This window comes from Coloeus monedula, assembly GCF_965178545.1.
Source record: "Coloeus monedula genome assembly, chromosome: 20".
Taxonomy (NCBI): Eukaryota; Metazoa; Chordata; class Aves; order Passeriformes; family Corvidae; genus Coloeus; species Coloeus monedula.
In genome coordinates, this window is record NC_138800.1 from 2,814,416 (window position 1) to 2,835,399 (window position 20,984).

General features: G+C 42.2%; 1 protein-coding gene across 4 annotated transcripts in view; it reads left to right on the forward strand.

Annotated features, from left to right (window-relative positions):
- The first annotated feature begins 223 nt into the window (after nt 1–223).
- CASTOR2 (cytosolic arginine sensor for mTORC1 subunit 2) overlaps nt 224–20,984 on the forward strand; it is a 130,679-nt gene continuing 109,918 nt past the window's right edge. For 2 of the 4 annotated variants that reach the window (XM_082294557.1, XM_082294556.1), the window contains exon 1: nt 224–609. In XM_082294557.1, the coding sequence (XP_082150683.1) occupies nt 497–609 (113 nt within the window). In that variant the 5' untranslated portion in view covers nt 224–496. Of the gene's footprint in view, nt 610–1,702; nt 1,900–20,984 lie in introns of those variants that run through there. The other 2 variants (XM_082294558.1, XM_082294559.1) reach the window with 2 other exon arrangements.

Below are 20,984 nucleotides of genomic sequence, written 5' to 3' on the forward strand. Positions count from 1 at the left end.
ATTGCCGTTTTAATGGGTTTGGGGGGTTTTTTTGCGACTGGTCGAGGTGGCCCCTGAGGGCGGCTGGCGGCGTGAGGCGGGGCGCTCCCGCTCCCCGGGGCGGGCCGGCCCCGCTGTGGCGGCCGGCGGCGGCGGCGCGGACTCCAAGGCCCGGCATGCGGCGGGGCGCGGCGCAGGCGCGCCGGGCCGGGCTTGAGTGGCAAGTTGTTTGTTCCAGCGAGCACCAGCTGCTCGGCACTCCGGGCTCCGCTGCTCCGCTCCGCGCCCCGCCGGCCTCTCCGCCGCTCCAACTTTTGCACCCTCTGCTCCCTCATCCCCCGTTCCCGCCCCCGGAGCCGGGCAGGGACAGACGGAACTGGGAGGGGGGGGGTAGAAAAAAAAAAAAAAAAAAAAAAGGCACTGACAATAACAGCCCCCCCCCCTCCTCCCCCTTCCCATTCAAAAACACAACATAAACCCTAGGGATAGATGAACTACAAATGAGAAAGAGGAAAAGATGGAACTGCACATCCTAGAGCACAGGCTCAGAGTGGCCAGCATAGCCAAGGAGAGCATCCAGTTGTTTACCTATGGATTAATCAAACTTGCTTTCCTGTCCTCTAAGACGAGGTAGGTGCTGGGGATGGGGCAGCGCGGGGGCGGGGGGCGTCCTCCTTGCGAGGGGACGGAGTGTTGGGGGCTTATCCTCCTTGCTGCAAGGGGACTGGGTGCTGGCAGGGCACTCTCTTTCTCTCAGAGGGGCTGGGCTGGGGGGTATCTGCCTTGCAAGTGAGCAGGACAACCTCCTTGGAAAGGGGGTGGGTTGATGGGTACTCTCCTCCTTGGGGAGGGGAAAAAAAATAAAGTAGGGTCCTGGATGGAGGACACCTCTCTTTGCAAGGGGGCAGAGTGTTGGGTGGGGGTCACCGTCCTTCCTGCAAAGGGGCAGGGTGCTGGGGTGGGTGAGGGCACCCTACTTGCAAGAAGTCAGGCTGCTGGGTGAGGGGGGACGCCGTCCTCGCCAGAGGGCAGGGTTTTTTGGGGGTGAGGGGAGCACCTGCGTCTTCCCTACGCACACCCCCCCATCCCAAGACTGGGAGATGGTGATGAGGATCAGCGCTGGAGTTCAGGGTGTCCCCGTCCGGCTTTAGGGCAGCCCCCAGCGCGCCTCCTGCCTCCCGCTGCCCGCCCCGGCCGGCGCTGCGCCCGGCGATGAATGGGAACAGGTGGGGGCCGGGGGGCCCGGCCGGGCCGGCTGCAGGCTCGGGGCGGCCGCTGGACAACAAAGGCAACAACAGCAGCCCGAGCAGGAGGAGGAGTGGTGGTTTTTTTATTTTTTTTTTCCCTTTCTCGCTCTCTCTGGTTTTTGTTGGGGTTTTTTTTTTTTTTTTTTTTTTTTTGGTTGGTTTTTTTTTTTTTTTTCCCCCATGGATTGTTGTTCCTTGCAGCACTTACAGAAGGAGCGAGTCCTCCACACGCGGGTTTGTTTAAAAGGTGCTTTTCCAGTGCTGCCAAATTGGAGGAGGACGAGGAGCAATGCATGCCTTGCACTTAAAAATTATGGTATTAAGTAATTTGGATTGTGATAGCTTTCAGGAAAAAGAAAAACGTAGTGGAAGGCACTGAAGGCACTGTGAGAATTTTTTTCTTTTTTTTTTTTTTAGGGGGAGGAAAGAAAATACTGTGGCCAGATTATTGGATGTATGTAAGGTGCTAGGCCTTTATGGATGTATGTAAGGTGCTAGGCACAAAATAACTTGAATTGCAATCACATATTCTTCTGTCTTCACTTAGCTTGTTGACTTCATGTTATTCAGAAAGAGGAATGGGAGTGTAAATAATACCATTCAAACTCTTCTTGTTTTTCCTGCCTGTAAATTAATATTTCAGTTTTCTTCCCACATTCATTCTCGTATTAAGGTGAGAAATTTTCTTTGGCAGTAGGAAAATAATGAATAGATATTTAAGAAATAGAAAGCAAATTAATTTGTTTTATTTCAAACTGTAATTCAATGCTCTCTGTTAAAATGCTTACAGATGAACAGACCCATTTGTGGTGTAATTTGATTACAGTCCCTTATCTTAAACTTCATGTCTTGAAATTTTGCTCTGATTTGGGGCTCGTCCCATTTGGCTTGCCACTAACATTGTTTGCAGTGTAAAGTATATCAGTACCTTGTTTACTCCTGTCCCTGAATACTCCACAGGGCATTAAAGAGTCCTCAGTCTTAAACTTCTATTTTTAATGTGTTGTTTCATTGTAATTGAAAGTTGCTGCTGATTTTTTGAAGGGCTTGTTGCTTCCTTTCTCATGCTTAAAATGTCACTGTTACTGTCAACAACGGAGTCTTTAATCTGCCACTCTTAATGCATAGACTGGAGTTTCATGGGCCTTTTTCTGTTTGTTTGGGATTACTACTATTATTTTTCATTTTTAAACTTCAGGGATGGTCCTGTTGTCTTTTTGTTTCACATTACATTTTACATTTTCAATGTTAGTGAGCTGTGAAAGGGTCAGGGCAGTAAGATAACTCCTTTGGGGTGTGATACCTTGTCCTGCATTTGGGTGCAGCACCTAACAGTTTTGTATTGTCTCTGGTTGCTGTGGTGTCTGTCTTCTAACATACATACCCTGAGTATCAATCTTTCCTTACCTTCCGTGGAATCTCACTGATCAGGAACAACAGATGTTTGTGGAAAGGTTTGTTGGCATGGGGAACTTCTCTTTATTTCCCTTGTGTTCATTTTGTTATTTTTGCAGACAGTAGAGATCCAGGGGAAGTTTATTTGTGTCATTCTTGAGACAACTGACAGCACTGAAATGCGTTCTCCAGTGTGCTTTTGCATGCCCTGTGGCAAACAAGGTCCCTGCCCCACAAATCTTCTCTCTGATGAACACCCATGTGTATGAGGAAGACAAGGATCTCTGGGAGATGTAACTCTATAAATTTATGACCTCACTGTTTCTCTTTCCTCCTCCTTTAAGAAGTGAATATGCCCAGAAGACAACAACTTTTTATAGGGGTGCAAGACAAATCTGCCCTCCCACACCCCATCTGCAAAGAACCCCTTAGGGGAATGAAAGAGGAAAGGTGGTCTACATCCCTGCTAATCTTTTCTGATGAGATAGCAAAGGTACCAGTTACTACATCACCTACGTTTTTCCCCGTGAGACCTTAAACAGAGTTTTTACCAGTGCTGCAAGGCTGCCAGTAAGAAATAATGATTTGTAGGACAGATGTGATCCAAAGGGGTGACAATGACATCATCAGTGTTCTTACATTAGTCATGCAAGAAACTAGGGTTTTTACATAGCCTCCTGTGAGAAGTGATTTGGAGGGTCTCTTTCATGTTGTCATACATTGGGGAAAAAGGCTGGAACAGGTTTTTTTTAAAATCCTGTATGTTTTTCTTAATCCTCTTGGGAAGGAAAAGTAACAAATCTCCCTTTTTATTTGACCTTTTGCTACTCTCTCACACTCTTGCCCTTGTTCATGACACAAGTGTTTTAATTTAGCTTCTGTTACAATAGCAATATTTTCTTGTACAGAGAACAGGAGTTTTGAGTCTATTCTGATGGCCAGAAGCAAGACAGCAGCTAATATGGTGAAGAGGTGAGGCCAGTAGTGAATGAAACAGTGGGCTGAACTGAGCTGAAAGAAAAATATTATTAATCATAAATTTAAGTTAGGCATGAGGTATTTTATGCAAAGTTGCATTAAGAGAGGTGGTCTAGGAATAAATAATAGCGGAACTGCAGTTACACTGAGCACTGCGCTCTTGGTGTTCTGCTTTTGTCAGTGCAGGCCTACTGATCTCAGCAGGCTCTGCCAGGCACCCCAGTTGAGGAGTGATCCATGTCTTTCTTAGTTGCATGCTGAAGATTTGCATGTGTCTAATCTTTTTGCTGTTGCTGTCATCACTGTTCTGGTGTTTTATTGATTGTGTTGGTTAGAGCATGGTGCTAATAATGCCAGGGTTGGGGATTCAGTCCACATACTTGGTGATCCTTGTGAGTCCCTTCCAGCTCAGCATATTGTGACTCTGTGTCTGACTTGAACGTTCCTTGGTGCCAAGGATTTTCACCTATTCAGAAGCTGTGCAGTGTGTTTATGCATGTAAATATAACAACTGTGTGTGGCTTCACCATTGCATTATTTTTCTTTTGTATGTGCCTCTGTAAATGTTAGTTCTGTGGGGCAGAGAACTGTGCTCATCTGAAAACTCCCACTTTCATCTCCCTGTGTGCTGCAAAATGAGTAGCCTCCCTCACATCGAAACTAAGCGTCTCTGCTTTCTTGGTCAGAGTTAAACTGTCTCAAGCTACTGGGAGATGTGCCACAAGTAACCTGCTTGAGGACTTGATACAAATACTGTTTTGCTACATTCCTATCTTGATTTTTTTTTCCTAATTGCAAAATATTTTTTAACTGCATCCAACAAGGAAAAGTGCTGGATTCTGCACCTGGGATGGGGCAACCCTGGATGTCGTACAGACTGGGGAAGGAGATGCTGGAAAGCAGCACCACAGAAAGGGACCTGGGGGTCCTGCTTGAGGGCCAGTAGGATCTGAGTTAGCAGAGCCCTGGAGCCAGGAGGGACATCCCTGTCCTGGGGGCACCAGGCCCAGCAGTGCCAGTCAGGCCAGGGAGGGGATTGTCCTGCTCTGCTCTGGGCTGGGGCAGCCTCACCTCCAGTGCTGGGGCAGTTTGGGCACCACAGTGTAAAAAAGAGAGCGTCCAAAGGAGGCCATGAGGACAGTGAAGGGCCTTGAGGGGAAGCCATGTGAGGAGCTGCTGAGGGCACTTGGTCTGTTCAGCTGGAGGAGAGGAGACTGAGGGGAGACTCATTGCAGTCTGCAACTCCCTCGTGAGGGGACGAGGAGGGGCAGACACTGATCTCTGCTCTGTGTGACCAGGGACAGGGCCCAAGGGAATGGCCTGAAGCTGTGTCAGGGCAGGTTTAGGTTGGAGATTAGAAACAGGTTCTTCCCCCAGAGGGTGGTTGGGTACTGGAACAGGCTCCCCAGGGCAGTGGTTGCAGCACCAAGCCTGGCAGAGCTCAAGGAACTCTCAGGCACATGGTGTGACTCTTGGGGATGGTGCTGTGCTGGGCCAGGAGTTGGACTCAGTGATCCTTGTGGGTCCCTTCCAACCCAGCATATTCTGTGATTCCTTTTAGTGCATAGGAATTAAATCTGAATGGAGGACAGTTTGGGATAATGCATGCATTGAGCCACCAGTGCATGCAATAGATAGAAGGAAGGTGAGCCTAACCTTGTCTTTTCAGTGTGTATAAAAATATATGGAGAGTCCAGGAGAATGAAGTGGGGTCAGGGTCTTCCAAGCACTGGATCTATATAATGTAATTAGCTTGATTTCTGGGTAATGCTTTAGTAGACCCCTGAACATCTGGAGTCAATGCTAATGAGTACCTAATATAAAGATTTGGTGGTAAACAGTGAAATGAAGTAGTTGAGGGAGAAAGGTATTATTTAAGTTACAAAGCTATTAAATTATAACTAGAATAAAGTTGAGCAGTTAGTTTGTTCACAGTGGTAGGTGGTTAAAGTAATTGTAGGTCATCTATCTATCATCACAAATTTTAAAATCTCTGAGGATTTTTTGATACTCTTTGATTTGAGATGGTCATTCCTGAATGCTAAAGAAAAGGAAAAAGTTCTGCATGTGTAAAGGATGAGACCTTGGTCACTTGAAATGTTTAAGGCAGTCATTCCAAAAGCATCTGTCATTCTGGGTTCTTTTTCAAAATGCTCCAGTTCATGTATATTGGTGACTTGAAGCAGAATTACAGATGCTTTGCAAGCTTACAGGTTTGGCACTAAATACAGATGGCTGTCCATGCAAGTGAGATGCTTCCCAGAAGCTAGATAGGATGGAGTAGCCAGGCTGGGCTCTGCTTCGGGTTTAATTCTGCTTGTCACACAGCCACTAACATGGGATGCTTGGAGACAGGAGATATTCTTAATGTGGAGAGGTCCTTAAAAATATTCATTCCAATAAAAATGTAGCAAGAAGGGGATGGTGATAAAATGTTCAGAATAAGTTTGATTTTCTTTGGGTTTGAGCAAAAAATAAAACTAAGTTTGTTGTCTTTAAGTTTGTGGTGGTATTTTTGGTAATCTGTCCATTTTGCTTAGTAATAATTGACACCTCTACTTATGAACAGTGTGCTGTTGCTATTAATAAAGTGTTTCCCATTCCCTGATCACTTGTTTACTGTCTAGGTGTCCTGAAATTGGAGATACTGTAATAAAAGGTCTATTTTGGACTTCAGAACATAATGGGAAAAACAAGTGCTTAAAATGTATCCATGTATCATTTGAGGACATTGAGATCAGCAGTCTGTTTCCTCTGGTATGAACTCAGACAAACACATGTTGTTTATGCCCTTATATGAGATACAGATCAGCCTGCAACACTGGATGATTATCTGGCAAAGGCAAGTTACTCCTATTGTTAAAACCTTTTTTTTTTTTGGGTCTCTTTTGGCTTCTGCCATCCTGTGCATCCTAGGAAGACCACTGAGTAAAGGCTTCTGTCAGTTATAAGATCGTATCTACTCATCTAAAACATGTTGCTCGTGTTTTCTTTTGTTGTGGCAGATTCTCAAATGCCTTGAATATTTTATTTTGTTTTCTGAGTGTGTATATGTATGGGATATCTAAGGTCTGGGGACTTCTTTTTTAGTCTGATTTGGCGACCATCTGTTGTAGAAGGACTGAGTGCTGATGTCCAGACACCACAGGAGGCTGGAGTGATGGGAAGCCCCATGGCTAAAGCCGCCTGCCTGCCCTTCCCCAGAGCACTTTGCTGCCCTGTTTGTGCCACCAGGGGCATTTATGGTGCTGAACTTGCTGGCGGATGTTCAGGATGAGTAGAGCTAGTGAAAAGCAGCTAAGTGAGGAGGTGGAGAGAATAGAAGTTACTTGTTTGAGCTAAGGAAGTATATAAGCTCTTTAATTGTGGAAGTCATTGATTTGCATTCAAGGCTGCTGGGTGTTTCAGCTGCTGCTGGGCTGTGAGAGCATTCTGCAGTGTTTAAACATGTTAAACCTTAGAACAGGTTTCCTTCCTGATGGTCTCTGACTGTTTATCTACAAATGTTATTTTTTCCCTTTATTTTCTCCTTCTGGCATGTGGCTTACCAGTGGGGCACTGCCTGATTTTCTCTTTCTTTGCCTGGCAGTTCTGTCATGCAGTCAGTCCTCAACCTACCATGTGGTCCCATCAGGCTGAGGCTGATGCCAAGTCAGAAACCGACAGGAGTGCTTAGAAACTAAATGAGATTCAAAAGGTGGAATGGAAGTACTAGATCAAACCCAGAGTGTAATGCTGGGCAGCACTATGTGCTGGAGAAATGTTGATTTAGATACTGTACTTCTAAAATAAATAAATAATTGCCTGTAGTTTGTAGTGGGATGGTTGTCTATCCTTGTTTCACATGTTTCAGTTCATTGGGAAAGCTGTCACATAGATGAGATGCATCACCTGTGGATAAGGCATAACATCAGTGATGTAAAAGTAACACCAATGGTGCCCGCTCATGTTGAGCTGAGAAATAGAAGAAAGGAAAAAATATTCATCTTTTGCCATGTAGCTCATTAAAGATCCCCTCAGATGATTTTTTTTATTATTATTATTATTACTTTGAGGTGAAAGTCAGTATCTAAATTTAAAATGTGGCTTTTAGTAGTTAGATATCTCTTCCTGCAAGCTGGTGCTCCTATGCTTCAGCAGTAGAGCCAGTGCAGGTCTGTTAAGGGAAAGTATGAATACTGTGCATTCGTCATCTAGAAGTAACAGCTGAGTTGTTCATTAACACGACAGTTTGAATCCACAATCTACCCCTCCACTGAGTTATAATTTAAAATAGGGTCTATTTGATGGCTGAATTCTTTGACAATGCCTTGGTCTCTGTTTGATGGCTGAATTCTTTGACAGTCCCTTGGTTGTTCTCTATAAACATGTAAGTCTTTCCATTTAATTTTTTTTTTATTCTGTTTAGCACATCACCTCATTTATCCAACACACAACTTCTTAATCATCCTGCGTGTTAGAGTTTTAATATATTTGGACAAGGGCTACAATTTCTTTTTTCATCAGAAACAGTACAGATTTGTTCTCTTGTTTACTGCCAACTCGAGAGTAAACTCCAGCTCTGATCTGCTGGTAACTGAAGGCTGGTAAAGGAAGAATTATCCAACAGGAATAATGGAGGAAGTATCTCCATTCATTATAGTTCAGAATCAACAGAGCAAAGCCTCTAAGCTGCTGTTATCATTTCAAAGTAAAAAGATCTTGTCTCCCCACCCTGAGCTCAGCTTAGTTTTGTGTAGTTAAGATATATTTGTTAAGAAAGAAAACAGCAGGCAAAAATGTTCTATTATGGCACAAAATAAATGAAGATGAGTTTAGCCTGTTTCATGACTATACAAGCCCTTGTTAGTCCCAGACATACTGCATAAAGTTTTACTGTGCTAACCATTGAAACAGAGAATCTGATCTCATTTTTGTGGTCTGATATATAATCAACATTATGTACTGGTTAATAATGTTTTATTTTCACATCCAAAGAAATGCAGTGAATGCCTAAACTTTCTCACCAACCAGAACAACCTTACTTAGATCTGTTAAATGTGGCTTACTAGAGATTAAAATAAAAAGCCTACTTCTGATCTGCAGCCTGCTTTAGGAAGCTCCCAGCAGTAATACCAGAGATAACAGATCTCCCAGCAGATACCAGAGCTGCTGTTTAGCACAGAGTTGGCACATGGAAAAGGGAAGTGGCAAGTTTGCTTGGTGGCAGAAAACCATTCACTAATCCTTTGGGAATTTCTGAGGTATTCTTTTGTGGGGATGCCTAAGTAGGCAAAGTGATTTTTTCAAAATTTTGTGGTCCAGTTAATTTTGGTTAATGTGATGGAATAAATGTTTTTAAGATACTTGTGCTACTTATTGGCCAGTAATTGTAGAGAGATGTAGGCTGTTATTGATGGTAAGCTTGACCCAGATTTTTTCAATACAAATTGTTTATGAAGTAGGAACCAAACCCTCTCAGGAGTGTGAATGTGTGTTTGACTGAGATGTAACTGTAAAGGAAAAGTTCATTTTGTTTTCCTGTGAAGTTTTAGTGTCCTTATTATAGAGGATGCTAGAGATGGCATAAGGTGTGGCTATTTAAGAGTAAAATGAAACCTTTAAGTCTTATGCAATTTTTCAAATAGATTAATTTAAAAAGTTGATACTGGTGGAATTTCTGAACCTGAGAGGGGAAAATTTATGAGTTTTGACATGGGTGGAACAGTTGAAAATGCAGGTGTGACTCTCCCTGTCTTTTTCTGTTCAGACTTTTTAAGAATATTACATGAAGAGAATCTGGGTAATGTTATACACTGTTTTTAGCAATACCTGAATATTTATCTTAGTTCTGTGGTTAAAAGATCTGTATTCAAACCTTCCTTATGCCATGCATGTTTTACAGGGTGAGTTGGTTGAAGTTGATGAGTCTGAGACCTTGATTGAAATGGCCCATGTTAATCTTGCTTAACATTTGTAGCTTTTATTTCTTTTCCTAAAGAAAGATTGACTCTTTTCTCTTGATAACCTCTAAGGCACTCACTTGCAAATAAATGTAGGCTTGGCAGGAAGAAAGAAAGATAGCTCTTAATATTGAGAAGGATATACTCTGTATGCATCTAAGCAACTGTATACATTTACATAGATTTACTTAGTCTTTATTTTTGTGCTTTTTTGAAAATGATGGATGACTTATCACATGATTAGTCTTTCAGTTGTTACCGTTTTCAAGCTGCTTTTGGGTGGAAATTGGAGTTTGTAACATGGAAAGCAAACATTTTTATTTGGTCTTTTTAAACTACTGCACAGTATTGAATGTGCTAAGTATTTAGGAAAAAAACCTCAGCTTATTTTGTGTTTATAATTAAGCAGTGTAACATGACCAGTACTAAACAAATGAAGCGATGGTGACTTGAGACTGCTTGGCAAGGCATTGGAGCTGGGAGGTATCAGTCTTCCACACCTACTTCTTATTGGCAGACTGGAAGAAGAAAACAAAGTTTACTTGCCTTTTCAGTTCCTAATTTGTTTCCCAACCTGGAATTAACTAGTGATCATTTTGAACTAAACTGAGTAATTTGAAATGGGGAAAATATTCACCCATCTCGTGGAAGATAATATGGCTGTCAAAATCTGGTGTATTGCATAAGTGGACAGGTTACAGTGGCTTTGTCAGTGATTTCTCCTCAGTTGACTTGTTTAATTTGCTTTGGAGTTTCAGCAGCAAACATATTTTGATAAACGTTGTTTAAATTATTTTATTTACACCTAAGATAATACTGTCACTGCAAAAAGTTTTGGATTTCAGGTATCTTTAGATCAGATGAACTAATGCTAAAATTGTGCTCTTAATTGTTTTTACATTCAAACTACTTGTTTGCAGAAGGGTAGTGTTAGAATTGATTGGCCTTTCACTGCTGTGGGGATAGATTTCAGACAGTTTGATATACTGAGATGATGTGTTTTGAGTTGCATGTTGCAATTTTTGTAAACCAAGCAGAGTTTTACTGTGCGTAGCTTGTTTGTATCTGCTGAGCCAGCGAGGTGTGAAACCACACACTTGTGGCTCAGTCTCTCTTAAGTTTACTGCAGGTAAGACAAGTTAGTGAATGGTTTTCTGCTGTGACTGGTGGGACTATGTGCTTTGCAATAGTTCCATCTCACAAACTAAGTGGTCACAAATTGACACAGATTATGCTTGTTAAGAGATTTTTCTTCAGGTAAAATGCCAGCAGTGTAGAGTGGTTATAGCAAACTTTTTGCAAACAAAATTAATACTTCGTCATGGAAAATAAAATGGATCTAGTTACCTGCACTGCAGACAAGGTAATGGTAGGTACAGGTGTGCAGAACGACTGGATTCCTAAGGAACAGAGCATCATTTTTAACACTGATTTTTTTTTTCAATGATTGTTTTCTTGTCAGTAGTCCTGGGATGCAGGTGTAACAATATTTTGATGACTGCCAGAAACCACTTTGCTAGACCAGTATGATGTTGGCTAAGCACAGAAAAGTAAGCAAGAATTTGGCTTGACGAGAGCAGGCTTTATGGTTTAATGGGGAGAGAGAAAGATGAAGGGGAGTGACAAAGCCCAGAGCTGGCCTTGTGAATGGGCATGGATGGCTCACGACTGCCTGGGAGCCTCATGTGGGACCAATGGTTAATGCAATAGTGGAGCCTCAAGTTTTTTGTGTTGTTCTCAGTCCAAGCCTGGTACATTGTCACAAACCTAGAAAACAGCAAATCTTTACAGAATGGATGAAGTCAAGAAGGATCTCTGAAGATCATGTAGCCCAACCCACCAGCTCAAGGCAGAGGCTACTCTAGTGGCTTGTTCAGGATTTTGTCCATTGGGACCTTGTGCTTAAAGCCATGCATGGAGCTTTGCTCTCTGCTGTGTTAACATGTTGTTGACCTGGTTAATATTGTAATGCTTTGTTCCATTTGGCATTACTTTCCACATAGCATTATAATGTCTCATCTAAGCATGCCAAGGTGTTTTTTGAACTTTAAAGTGAAACTGTGCACTCTCTTGGTTATGGAGAGAACTGTTGGTATGAATGAGAGACTGTTACTGCGGTAGTTCGTTGGTCCTTTGTGCTGCTTTGTGAGCATTTCAGGTGAAACTGCTTATTGGCTTTAAACTGTGAAAAACTACCTGAAACAAACTAGATGCCAAAAAATTCCATAGCTTGGTAAGAGAAAAGCTTGCCTTGGGAAAGGGCATGTACTCACTTCTGTGCTGGTGCAGACAGCTTAATTACAATTTGTAATGGTGTTGGATAGATGTACAAGACTAATGAAGCTGCTTCTACGCAAGCCCTCTACATGACAGGAGAGTTTATTTGTGTTGTTGACCTAAGTAAGGGAAAGTATTAGAACGATATGAAGTCCAAATGTGACTTAGTTTGACTTTAATGCACAGTATTGTGTGGTGCATGCCCTGCAGTAAATGTTGTGCTTTGGTTATTGTGCAGTTTCTGAAATTCCACTGTAAGAGTGGTCATGTGATGGAGCCTCACTGTAGGGGAGTGTTTTCTCTGTACTCTTCCTATTGGTATCAAGTTACTCCAAGCATTTCTGAGTGGCTCTCATAATTCCTGTACATACAGTCATGTTGTTGGCTTTATGCCTTATCACATTACCCATCCCAGTACTGTATTCCAGGGACTGCTGAGGTTTGAACTCAGGACAAGCACTCTCTGTCTAGATGTAGGGAAAGCCTCATGTCTAAGGAGGGGTAAGTTTGTAAGGCAAGGGTTTGCATGGAATCACTGAGCTATCCCCTGGTAGGTCTTATGCTGTGACAGGCCAGAAATGTAGACAACCTAATGACTTAAGCACTTGGATACCCCAGGGCTCATTAGAAGCCAACAGGGCTTGCAGTCGAAAATGGCTGTTGCTGTTTGAGGAGAAGACTCTTCAGGGCTTTCTTGTTTGCACAGGAGTGTGAAATCAGGCCAGAATGATTAATGTTAGAGGATTTTGTGTGTTCTGTACCCATTTGAATGGCTTTGTTCATTCAGATGGTGGTTGAATTGTAATCTTGGGCAATGATTTAAATATGAAGTAGTTCCAAAACAATATAGTTACCTATTGGCTTTTAATGATCTTGTGAAGCAGTGTATTTTAAATGGATATCTCATTATAAAGGTGATAATGACCTAACTACTGGTGGAGGAAAGAAAAGAGGAACAAAGTCAGAAATGCTAAATAGCATGTGCATATGTAAGTTATGCTTCATGTAAAATTTGCATCCTTCTGAGATGAACATGAGCATATGTTTGAAATTAATTTTCTTCTGTGTTTATAGTATAGCACTGAGGCTTTAAACTGGTGTATAATTGGCTGTTGATCCATTTTTGATAGCCTTCCATGGCAAGTTATTGCTGTTTATCTCTTTTTGAGATTTCCTACTACCATAACCATGTGCTTTTCTTAGAGATGTGTGGATGGCCACACTACATAGAACAGTTAATGGCTCTGTCTTTAGGTGCAGCCTCTGTTTGCTGGGTAACTTAGGGTGTATTTGGAGCATCCTAGCAAAGCAGTTGATGAAATTCCTGTCCCTGATTCAACCGTTTCCATCTCCAGTGTTTTCGAAGTTGCTGTTAACTTGCTGTGTGTGTTCCAAGTTCAGGAGAAAAAAAAACAAACATCAAATCCCCTACACTTTGAAGCCACCTCATTATGTTTATGGCACAGACTCACAGTTGGAGTAGTGCGGCTATGGGATGGTTAATTCAGAGTTGGAGTGGAAATGATTGACTTGTTAGCCTTTCTTTACTCAGGAGAATGAAAGGTCAGATGATTAGATCTTGTTGCAGGGAGGAAAACTATTTATTTATAAAGGTATAAGGTGTGTGATTAGCAATGGTGTTAACTTTTTTTCGAAACTATAGGGGAGGCTTTTTCTATATGTGTTACTAGTATCATGCTTTGAGTATTACATTTTCTCACTTTGTGTTTTTACAGTAATGGTTTTTCCCTTTCATTTGGGTTTGAAAAAATTCAGTGACAGGAACAGTTCCTGGATTCAAAATAGCCTGGTACTCATACTTTTTCCTTGGCCTGTTAAAACATACTCCTGATTATATATTCCTTGCGGGATCAGCACAGCAATAAAGGACAATGAAAGAATTTCATGTGCTCCTTAAATGAGCCTTACATAAAACAAAGTTTAAAATTAATTAGGACCTACCTTTTAAGCACTTGTCAAATCTTCTCATTGTCAGGTTTTCTTCCCACTTAATGTTCACTTTCTATCAAATCAATGTGAGGTACATGATAATACTTTCAAAATCACCTAAGTCCCATTAAAAAAAAAAATTACTTGAGCACTTGGGTACCCCAAGGCTCATTGGAAGCCAACAGGGCTTGCACTCCAAAATGGCTGTTGCTGTTTGAGGAGAAGATGCTTAAGGGCTTTAAAAATTTTGCCTCCTGGTCAGGCTAGCTGATAATATTCAGGACAGGAGCAAAGTAAAAATGCACCAAAGGGAGGGAAAGGCTTAGTGTGGCTGCTCATGTCAAAAGACAAGATACATTTCTGAGAATTAGTATCAAAAATGGGGATCTCTGTTCTTCTCTTTCCACGTAGCCACGTGGGCTATGGGCTGACTTGGCTCCATGTCTCCAGCAGCATCTGGCCTCTGTGCTGCCCCAGCAGTGGTCCCTGCAGTCCCAGGCGCCGGGTGCTCCAGGGTCACCCATTACAGCATGTGCTGGCTGCGCCTTGGGACCTGGGCAGAGGCTGCTGGCTTGGTTTGCCGAGGAAGAAACTGAGGTACACAGGAAGGTGAGAGCCTTACCCATCTCACACAGCACATCTGCAGTAGGACTGGCTCTTGTTTTCCAGATCCTGCATAGTCTTCACTACTAGGATTACCGCTTTTTAATAGGACAGATGAAGGCTGTGTTTTCAGTCCATGTGTGTATTAGCCACTTTGAAGTCCCTGTCATCCAGCTGCTGCTTTCTTTTGCATTTTCTCTTCCTAGTTTTGGTAAGCTCATTAATGGAGGCATTCTCTGTTGTCTCTCCTTATACCTTGAGAGAGCAATGTGAGCAATTGGAAGGTGTCCATATGAGCTTCCAGTAGTAACAGCAGTCTTCCTGAAAGTGATAAAGAAATCCACCAGGAATGTACTCATATGTATTTGTGGCTTTTTAATACACATAAACACACATCTGTGTGAACATGTGTACAGTATGTCTGTAGCTGTATACATGTGCCATTCCAAAGTCAGAGCCTCTTGAAATGGAAATTGCCTCAGCTAGAAATGAGAGGTAGCTCCTGCTGACAAATAAAACCACATGTTTTTAGGAGCTCTAATAGTTGTGCTTCAGGACAGAGAATGTCTCTCTTGCAGTATCCTTCAGATGACAGCTGCCACAATGAAGCCTGAATATGAAGAATACATTTTTCCGTGGCTGTATCCTGGGTGCTGGGAAGACTCTACAGTTCAGAACAATAGCAGAATATGGAGCTGCCAGCAGGCAGTCTGAGTCGACAAGTATAATCATGCACCACTCAGCTTTCAAGGAAATTACAGTTAGTGCACTGACTTGCTCATAATAGCGATGCATTGTTTAGCTTAATAACTTATCAGCTCTCCAGGAACCAGCTAGTGATCACTGTCATCATACACTGCTAATCATTCTGTTCCTAAATTATCCCAAAATGAACTAAGGACCCATCACATCACCTATTAAACTGGCAAACTGAGTCCACTGTAATTTTTTTTTTTTTAAGCTAGAAGGAACAATATTGCCTACCTTTTTTCTTCTCTTGTTTTGTCACTATCTTTGCCATATGTAGCTGTGCCCGTAGCTTTTTTTAAATGTCTGGTTGAAAGGACATTGTCAAATTGTGTTGAGATATTTTTAGATTGATAGAGTTTCTAGGTTTTTTGTGGGGTTTTTTTGTGAAAACTACTAGGGAACTGAATCTGAAACCTGCTTTTTAAGGAACATTTGTTTTTCATAAAGCATTTGTGGCAGAGGGGTGATTTTTTTATGGTGCTTGTCTGTAGTACTTGGGCTCCTGTCAATCCCTAGTAAGTGTAGCCTGAGAATGGCCCTCTTCAGTAGTGAAGAGTGATTATCCCTCTTAGACAAGTGTAGAATTTAGGCACAGGACAGCATGATTTATCCAGAGCCATGCAGGGAGCTGTAGAAGAACAGGAAGGAGAAGCAAGCTGGTTTGAGTCCTGATCCCAGTAGACCTTATATCCTGCTGAATGCATTCTGGCTTCTTGTTGAAGGGTTATTTGTGAGTTTTGAGCTGCCAGCACTTAAGGAGCCTTGGAGTATTTCTTCTGAAGGAAGAGTAGCCACAGCTTCATTTGCAGACACTGAGATGAAAGATTCTAGAATGGTCTAAAGTACCAGAACTCTGGGGACGCCTTCTTGTGGTCAGGAGTGCACAGACATGCAAGTCATGTGAGCAGATCTCCAACCTGTTCCGTGCTTAGGACTGAAATGGTGAGTCTGTTAAAAGGGGAGGGGAAAACAGATGGATGTGCCCAATTGAAATAGGTCTCCTTGCTGTTCTGAATAGTGCAGGCAGCTGTGGGATAGTATCTCCTGATCTCAGGAATTGTGCAAACTGTGGGGTGGGCTGTTTTTATTAAACCAGAACAAGTACACCAGGATTTAAATGAAACCCTGAGCATTTTTGTGGTTTTCTTTAATTGTTTGCTTTGTTTTCAACTCTCCTGTGTCTGTCTTGGAAAGACAATTGTATCTCTTGATCAGTGACGATTAGAATTAAAATAAGGACCCTTCTGCTGCAAGATTTATTGTCTGGCACATCTATGTCTGATGAAGTGTCATCTTTCATGTTTTGAGAAGGTGCTGTCTGACTGTGATATCTCTGAACCATATGAGAAAACATTTGGCCACACCTATTCTTGTCAATTATAATAATAGTCTAGCTCAAATTATATAGGTCTTTGTATGAAAAATGTAGATCCGGCCTTTGTTAATAAACAGAAAAGATCAGGTTGTTACAAAATGGTGGTCTCTGCAGAGACTTATGTTTGCATACACTTCAAATACACCATCTACTTTTGGCAGCAAGAAGTGAAAAAAGTGCTGAGTAGGTATGTCTTGTCCCCAAGGTAAGTTCCATAATAAGGAAATGCCTAAAGCTTACAGGTGTGGCTTTCTCTTTTCCATGGGAATATTTCCCACTTCTCCAGGAGTTTACAATCTTTCTTTGAAAACAATTGTTCAGGTTGCAAGTCAGTTCTGTTTTATTTGCTCCATTTGTTGTAGGGCCAACAAATGGCATTCAGCCCAAACTCCAAGGTTGTACCAGCTCACTGTATTTTGCACTGTACAAAGTTGAGAAGCATTGCCAGATGAAAAAATAGAATTGAATTGGAAAGCCTAAAACCTCCTGTTAAACAATGCCAATGTGTTCTTTAATACAGCATAACGGCTGTGCAATCATTTACATTACTGTGTGTTTTGGAATGTCTCTGACTTCGTAGTTATGCTGGACCAGAGCTTTTTCTTGCAATAAGTATTTCTTTCTTTGCCCTGTCTACAGACAGAAGAGTGGAAATGTCAATATTCAAGCCCATGATTTTGTTACAAATCTGCTTGGGATGCCCTGATAACCCAGTTCTATACATAGCAAAGTCAACAAGTTTCTCTGTGTTGATGTTGGTGAGTTAGAGCCCAGGCTGAAATATGGGAATGTTTCTGCAAAACCCTGTTCATGCAAACTGGACATGGGTATGCTTGAGGTTTCCTGGGAAAATACCTTTTTTTGCTTGGTGTACCATGCATTGGGAACCTTGGATAATTCATGTTATATTAAAGCCAGGTCTTGATTACCTGTGGTGAAGTGTGTGAATACTGAAAGTCCTATACTGAGAGGACAAATCATCCCATTTGGATCTAGATGAGCCAACTGGAAGCAACATGGCATTTTGTTGTTGGTTTCTCAGCCTGGGAAACTCAGCAAGTAACAGGATTACTGATGGTTCTTTCCCCAGCATCACATTCCAGACTTGTATGTATGGTTTCTGCTACTTTATTTTACCAAGGCCCTCCCACTTCTTTGTTCTGCTGGCTAACTGATGCTTACAGTGCTCCCATCTTTTTGCAGGGCAGCTCCACCATGGTTTGAAGCCATTGTTTGTTGTTAAGTGTGAGTGTGAAGATGCTGATACTCGGTGTGATGGTTGCCTAAGACTTGCTCTGTTACCTCTTACTCTTTTATTGCTATCTCTGTGGCTGTGATATTTTGTTCAGTGCTGGTTTGTTGAAGAAAAAATTCTATGGTGGCTCTGTGCCATCATTTCAGAAAACAGCTAATCACCAGACTCTTGATAGAGAGGTTTAAGAAGAAATTATTTTGCTCCTTGGGCATGAAAATGCTGGTTAAGAGTGTAACTGGCACAGGACCTCCTTTGCCCTGGGAGTCTGGCCAGAGAGAAATTTTTACTTCCATTTAAGCCATGGGCCTGTACCCTCAGTAGGCTTTTTCATTGATCTTTTGTTTACAGCTGTCGGTGCTGCGCAGGAGGAAGCTGTGATGCCTCACACAGAGGACAGCCCATGATGCCTCAGAACAGCTCTCAGACTGCTCAGCAATAGTGGACTGCCATGCTGGGAGGGTGAGGATGCAGGGCAGAAAGGGTGCAGGGGTCTAAGAAAACCTGCATGTAAATTTTGGGTTTGTGCTGAGTTGTTGTGGTTTTGGTTTTTTTTTAAATTGAAGGAAACATCTTCTCTAGACATCTGTTGTGTAAGCCTAGGTAAAGAGATTGATTCCTTCTGTACAGGTGACAGTAGGGTTGACCTCTTTATACTGCCATTGCTTAGAGCAGGAAAGTCTGAACTTTGCTACTGCTCAAATAATTGTGGTAAATTCATCCAGTCATTTTATCTTCACCAAATGTTTGCCTCATTTTGGAGGAAAGGATTTTGTAAAGATTAAATGATTGGATCTCAGCTCGTTTTGGAGCCTCGTTTTGTCCTTTATTCAAGTACCTGTATGCTCCTATTACAGCTGGCAGCAATACAGGCTCATTGTAACCCAAGCAATACTCTCAGTTGAGGAAGAAGTTAACAGGAGTGTGGCCCAATACTAGATGGTTTTTTATAGACAGTGAGCAAGCTAAGCCTGTATAACAGGAGAAATCTTTAGTCAATCGCACACAGTGGCCACATTAACTTTAATGTATTTGGAAATGACAGATTTTGTACCTATCTGTTGATAGATTCAAGTGTTACTTGCTTTTCTCAGCACACTTAAGTTCAGTTCTTCAAGTAGAAGATGCTGCCCACTGTTCATATAGCTGTTCATACAGCACCAACTGAAACTCCACAGCAGTTGTAGCTTTGCTTTTTGAAGCCTCAGTCAAAAATGAAGCTTATTTTACAGAAATTCAGTAAATTATGCTTCAGCTTTTCTTTAGACAGGTCAGCAGTGACTTGCTTGGAAACCTTGGCATACTGTTGGATTTCTGCTGTGGTGAAAGCTTGCCTATGATTTAATCTAAAAGATTCTCTTCCCCTCCCTCCCCTGCCATTTATTCACCTCAGCACAAAATTATTACTTTGACATTGTGTGAGCTGATTCCCATGACGGTAACATCATTCCCTGCAGAGAGAGTGGCCTGGCTCTGGAGCTTCCCAGGAAATCTGTCTAAACTGCTTCACCTTGGCCTTCATACCTTCACTATGTCTAACATTGCTATTAAACCAGTAGTAGACTTCAGTCCAGGCTTGCATACTGACAGATTTTAAGCAACAAAGTAATGTTACTTTTAGTATTTTTACCCATGCATTTGCATGGCCACATGGAGCCTCCTCCTGAAATGTTTCTATCCTCCCCATTCTGCAGATTACAGGCTGGGAATATGTTTCCTTTTTGATGCATTATAGAAAATCAGTATCATAGAGTTACATGGCACCAAACTAGTGAATCTAATGCCTGCATCCAAAATTGGGAAGTGTCTTTGTGGGAGACTGGCTTCAGTGGAATTTTCTGATATTCCAGTTAACTGGTTCATTGCTGGCTTTCTCAGAACCCCATAATGTCCCTTGGTCGTTTTCTTTCAAAACTGGTTTTCTTGGTCTGAATAGTTGGTTCTTAAATAAACTTAAGTGCTTTGGGATTCAGGGATTGTGTTTACTCATTTTCAGATTACAATTTTGGTTCCTTCGCTGACTGTCTCTAGTTTGCTGCCTTTTGAAATAGTCTGCAGATTCTGTACTACTGGTTCCTCAATCTGTTGTCAGTCATTCTTTGTCTTGTACTTGTTTCAACATATCAAAACTGTTCTGCTGGCTCCCTCAAGCCCTGTAGAGCCTTGTTATGTCAGGGTGTGTGGGAGGTTGTTGTATGTATTTTTGTTCTTGAGGGAATCTCATTTTTGAGTCCTTTATCTTTTATATCTCAGGCCTTGGAGGTATTTGGTTCTTTCCAAAATGTAGTGTTTCAAAGAAGTGCTCAGCTGGCTAACGCCTTTGCTGCTGAAGCACTGGGGTTGTCGGATGTAGCTCAGCAGGCTTCTTGGGACAGAGACTGTGCAACGGGTTGGAATGCAGGCTGGGAGCTTGCAATATAGGTGGTAGGACAGTGGGCAAGATTAATGCCATGATAAAACGTACACCGAAGTTAGAGGCTTGGTACAGGATTACTAAATCTGTTTTTCGGAAGGTTAAACTATATAATGACAAGGCCTTTAATTTTCTGTTTCCCTCTCTCTTCCTCCTGTTCTTTCCCCCACACACAGACACACAATCATCTTTTTCATTCTTCTTTCTCTTTAGTCTGCAGAAAGCAAATTCCTGCAGAATTCCTGGCATAAGGAAAGAAACTGATAACACTGGTGTGTAATGCTGAAGCAGGAGCTGAAGCTAGAGCTGTTCAATAGTTTCCAGCGCAGGGCTCTTGCATTTTAGCTGGGGGAAGATTCCCAAGTGAAGCCTCACAAGGGCACTGTGTCCTCTTGCTACATCCAAGTCCAGTTGTGTGCCAGACTGCCCTCTTTGGGAGAAGGCAAGGGTTGTGTAGCGACTATAGCACCAAGAGCCAGGATTCCCAGCTTCTATTCTTAGCTCAGCAACCAATTTATTGTAAAGCCTTTGGCAAATCATTCAGGCCTAATCCTGCACATACAGCAGCCCCCAACAAAGTCCTTTCTGTTTTTCATTGGGACAGAGGATCAGCTTCTTAACTTCTGCTTTTCTTGCAGTCCAGAGGACTGGTGAATTGGAAAATATCTTTATGCAAGAAAGTGTGATAATTTCTTCGTGATTGTGAAGCAGTGACGTGGGCATCACTGTGTGATGTGTGTGATCTTGCATCCATAAAGGGAGATTGATTGATTGATTGCTGTTATTAACTGGATCTCTGGAGCACAGGATTTTTGGCCTCTCT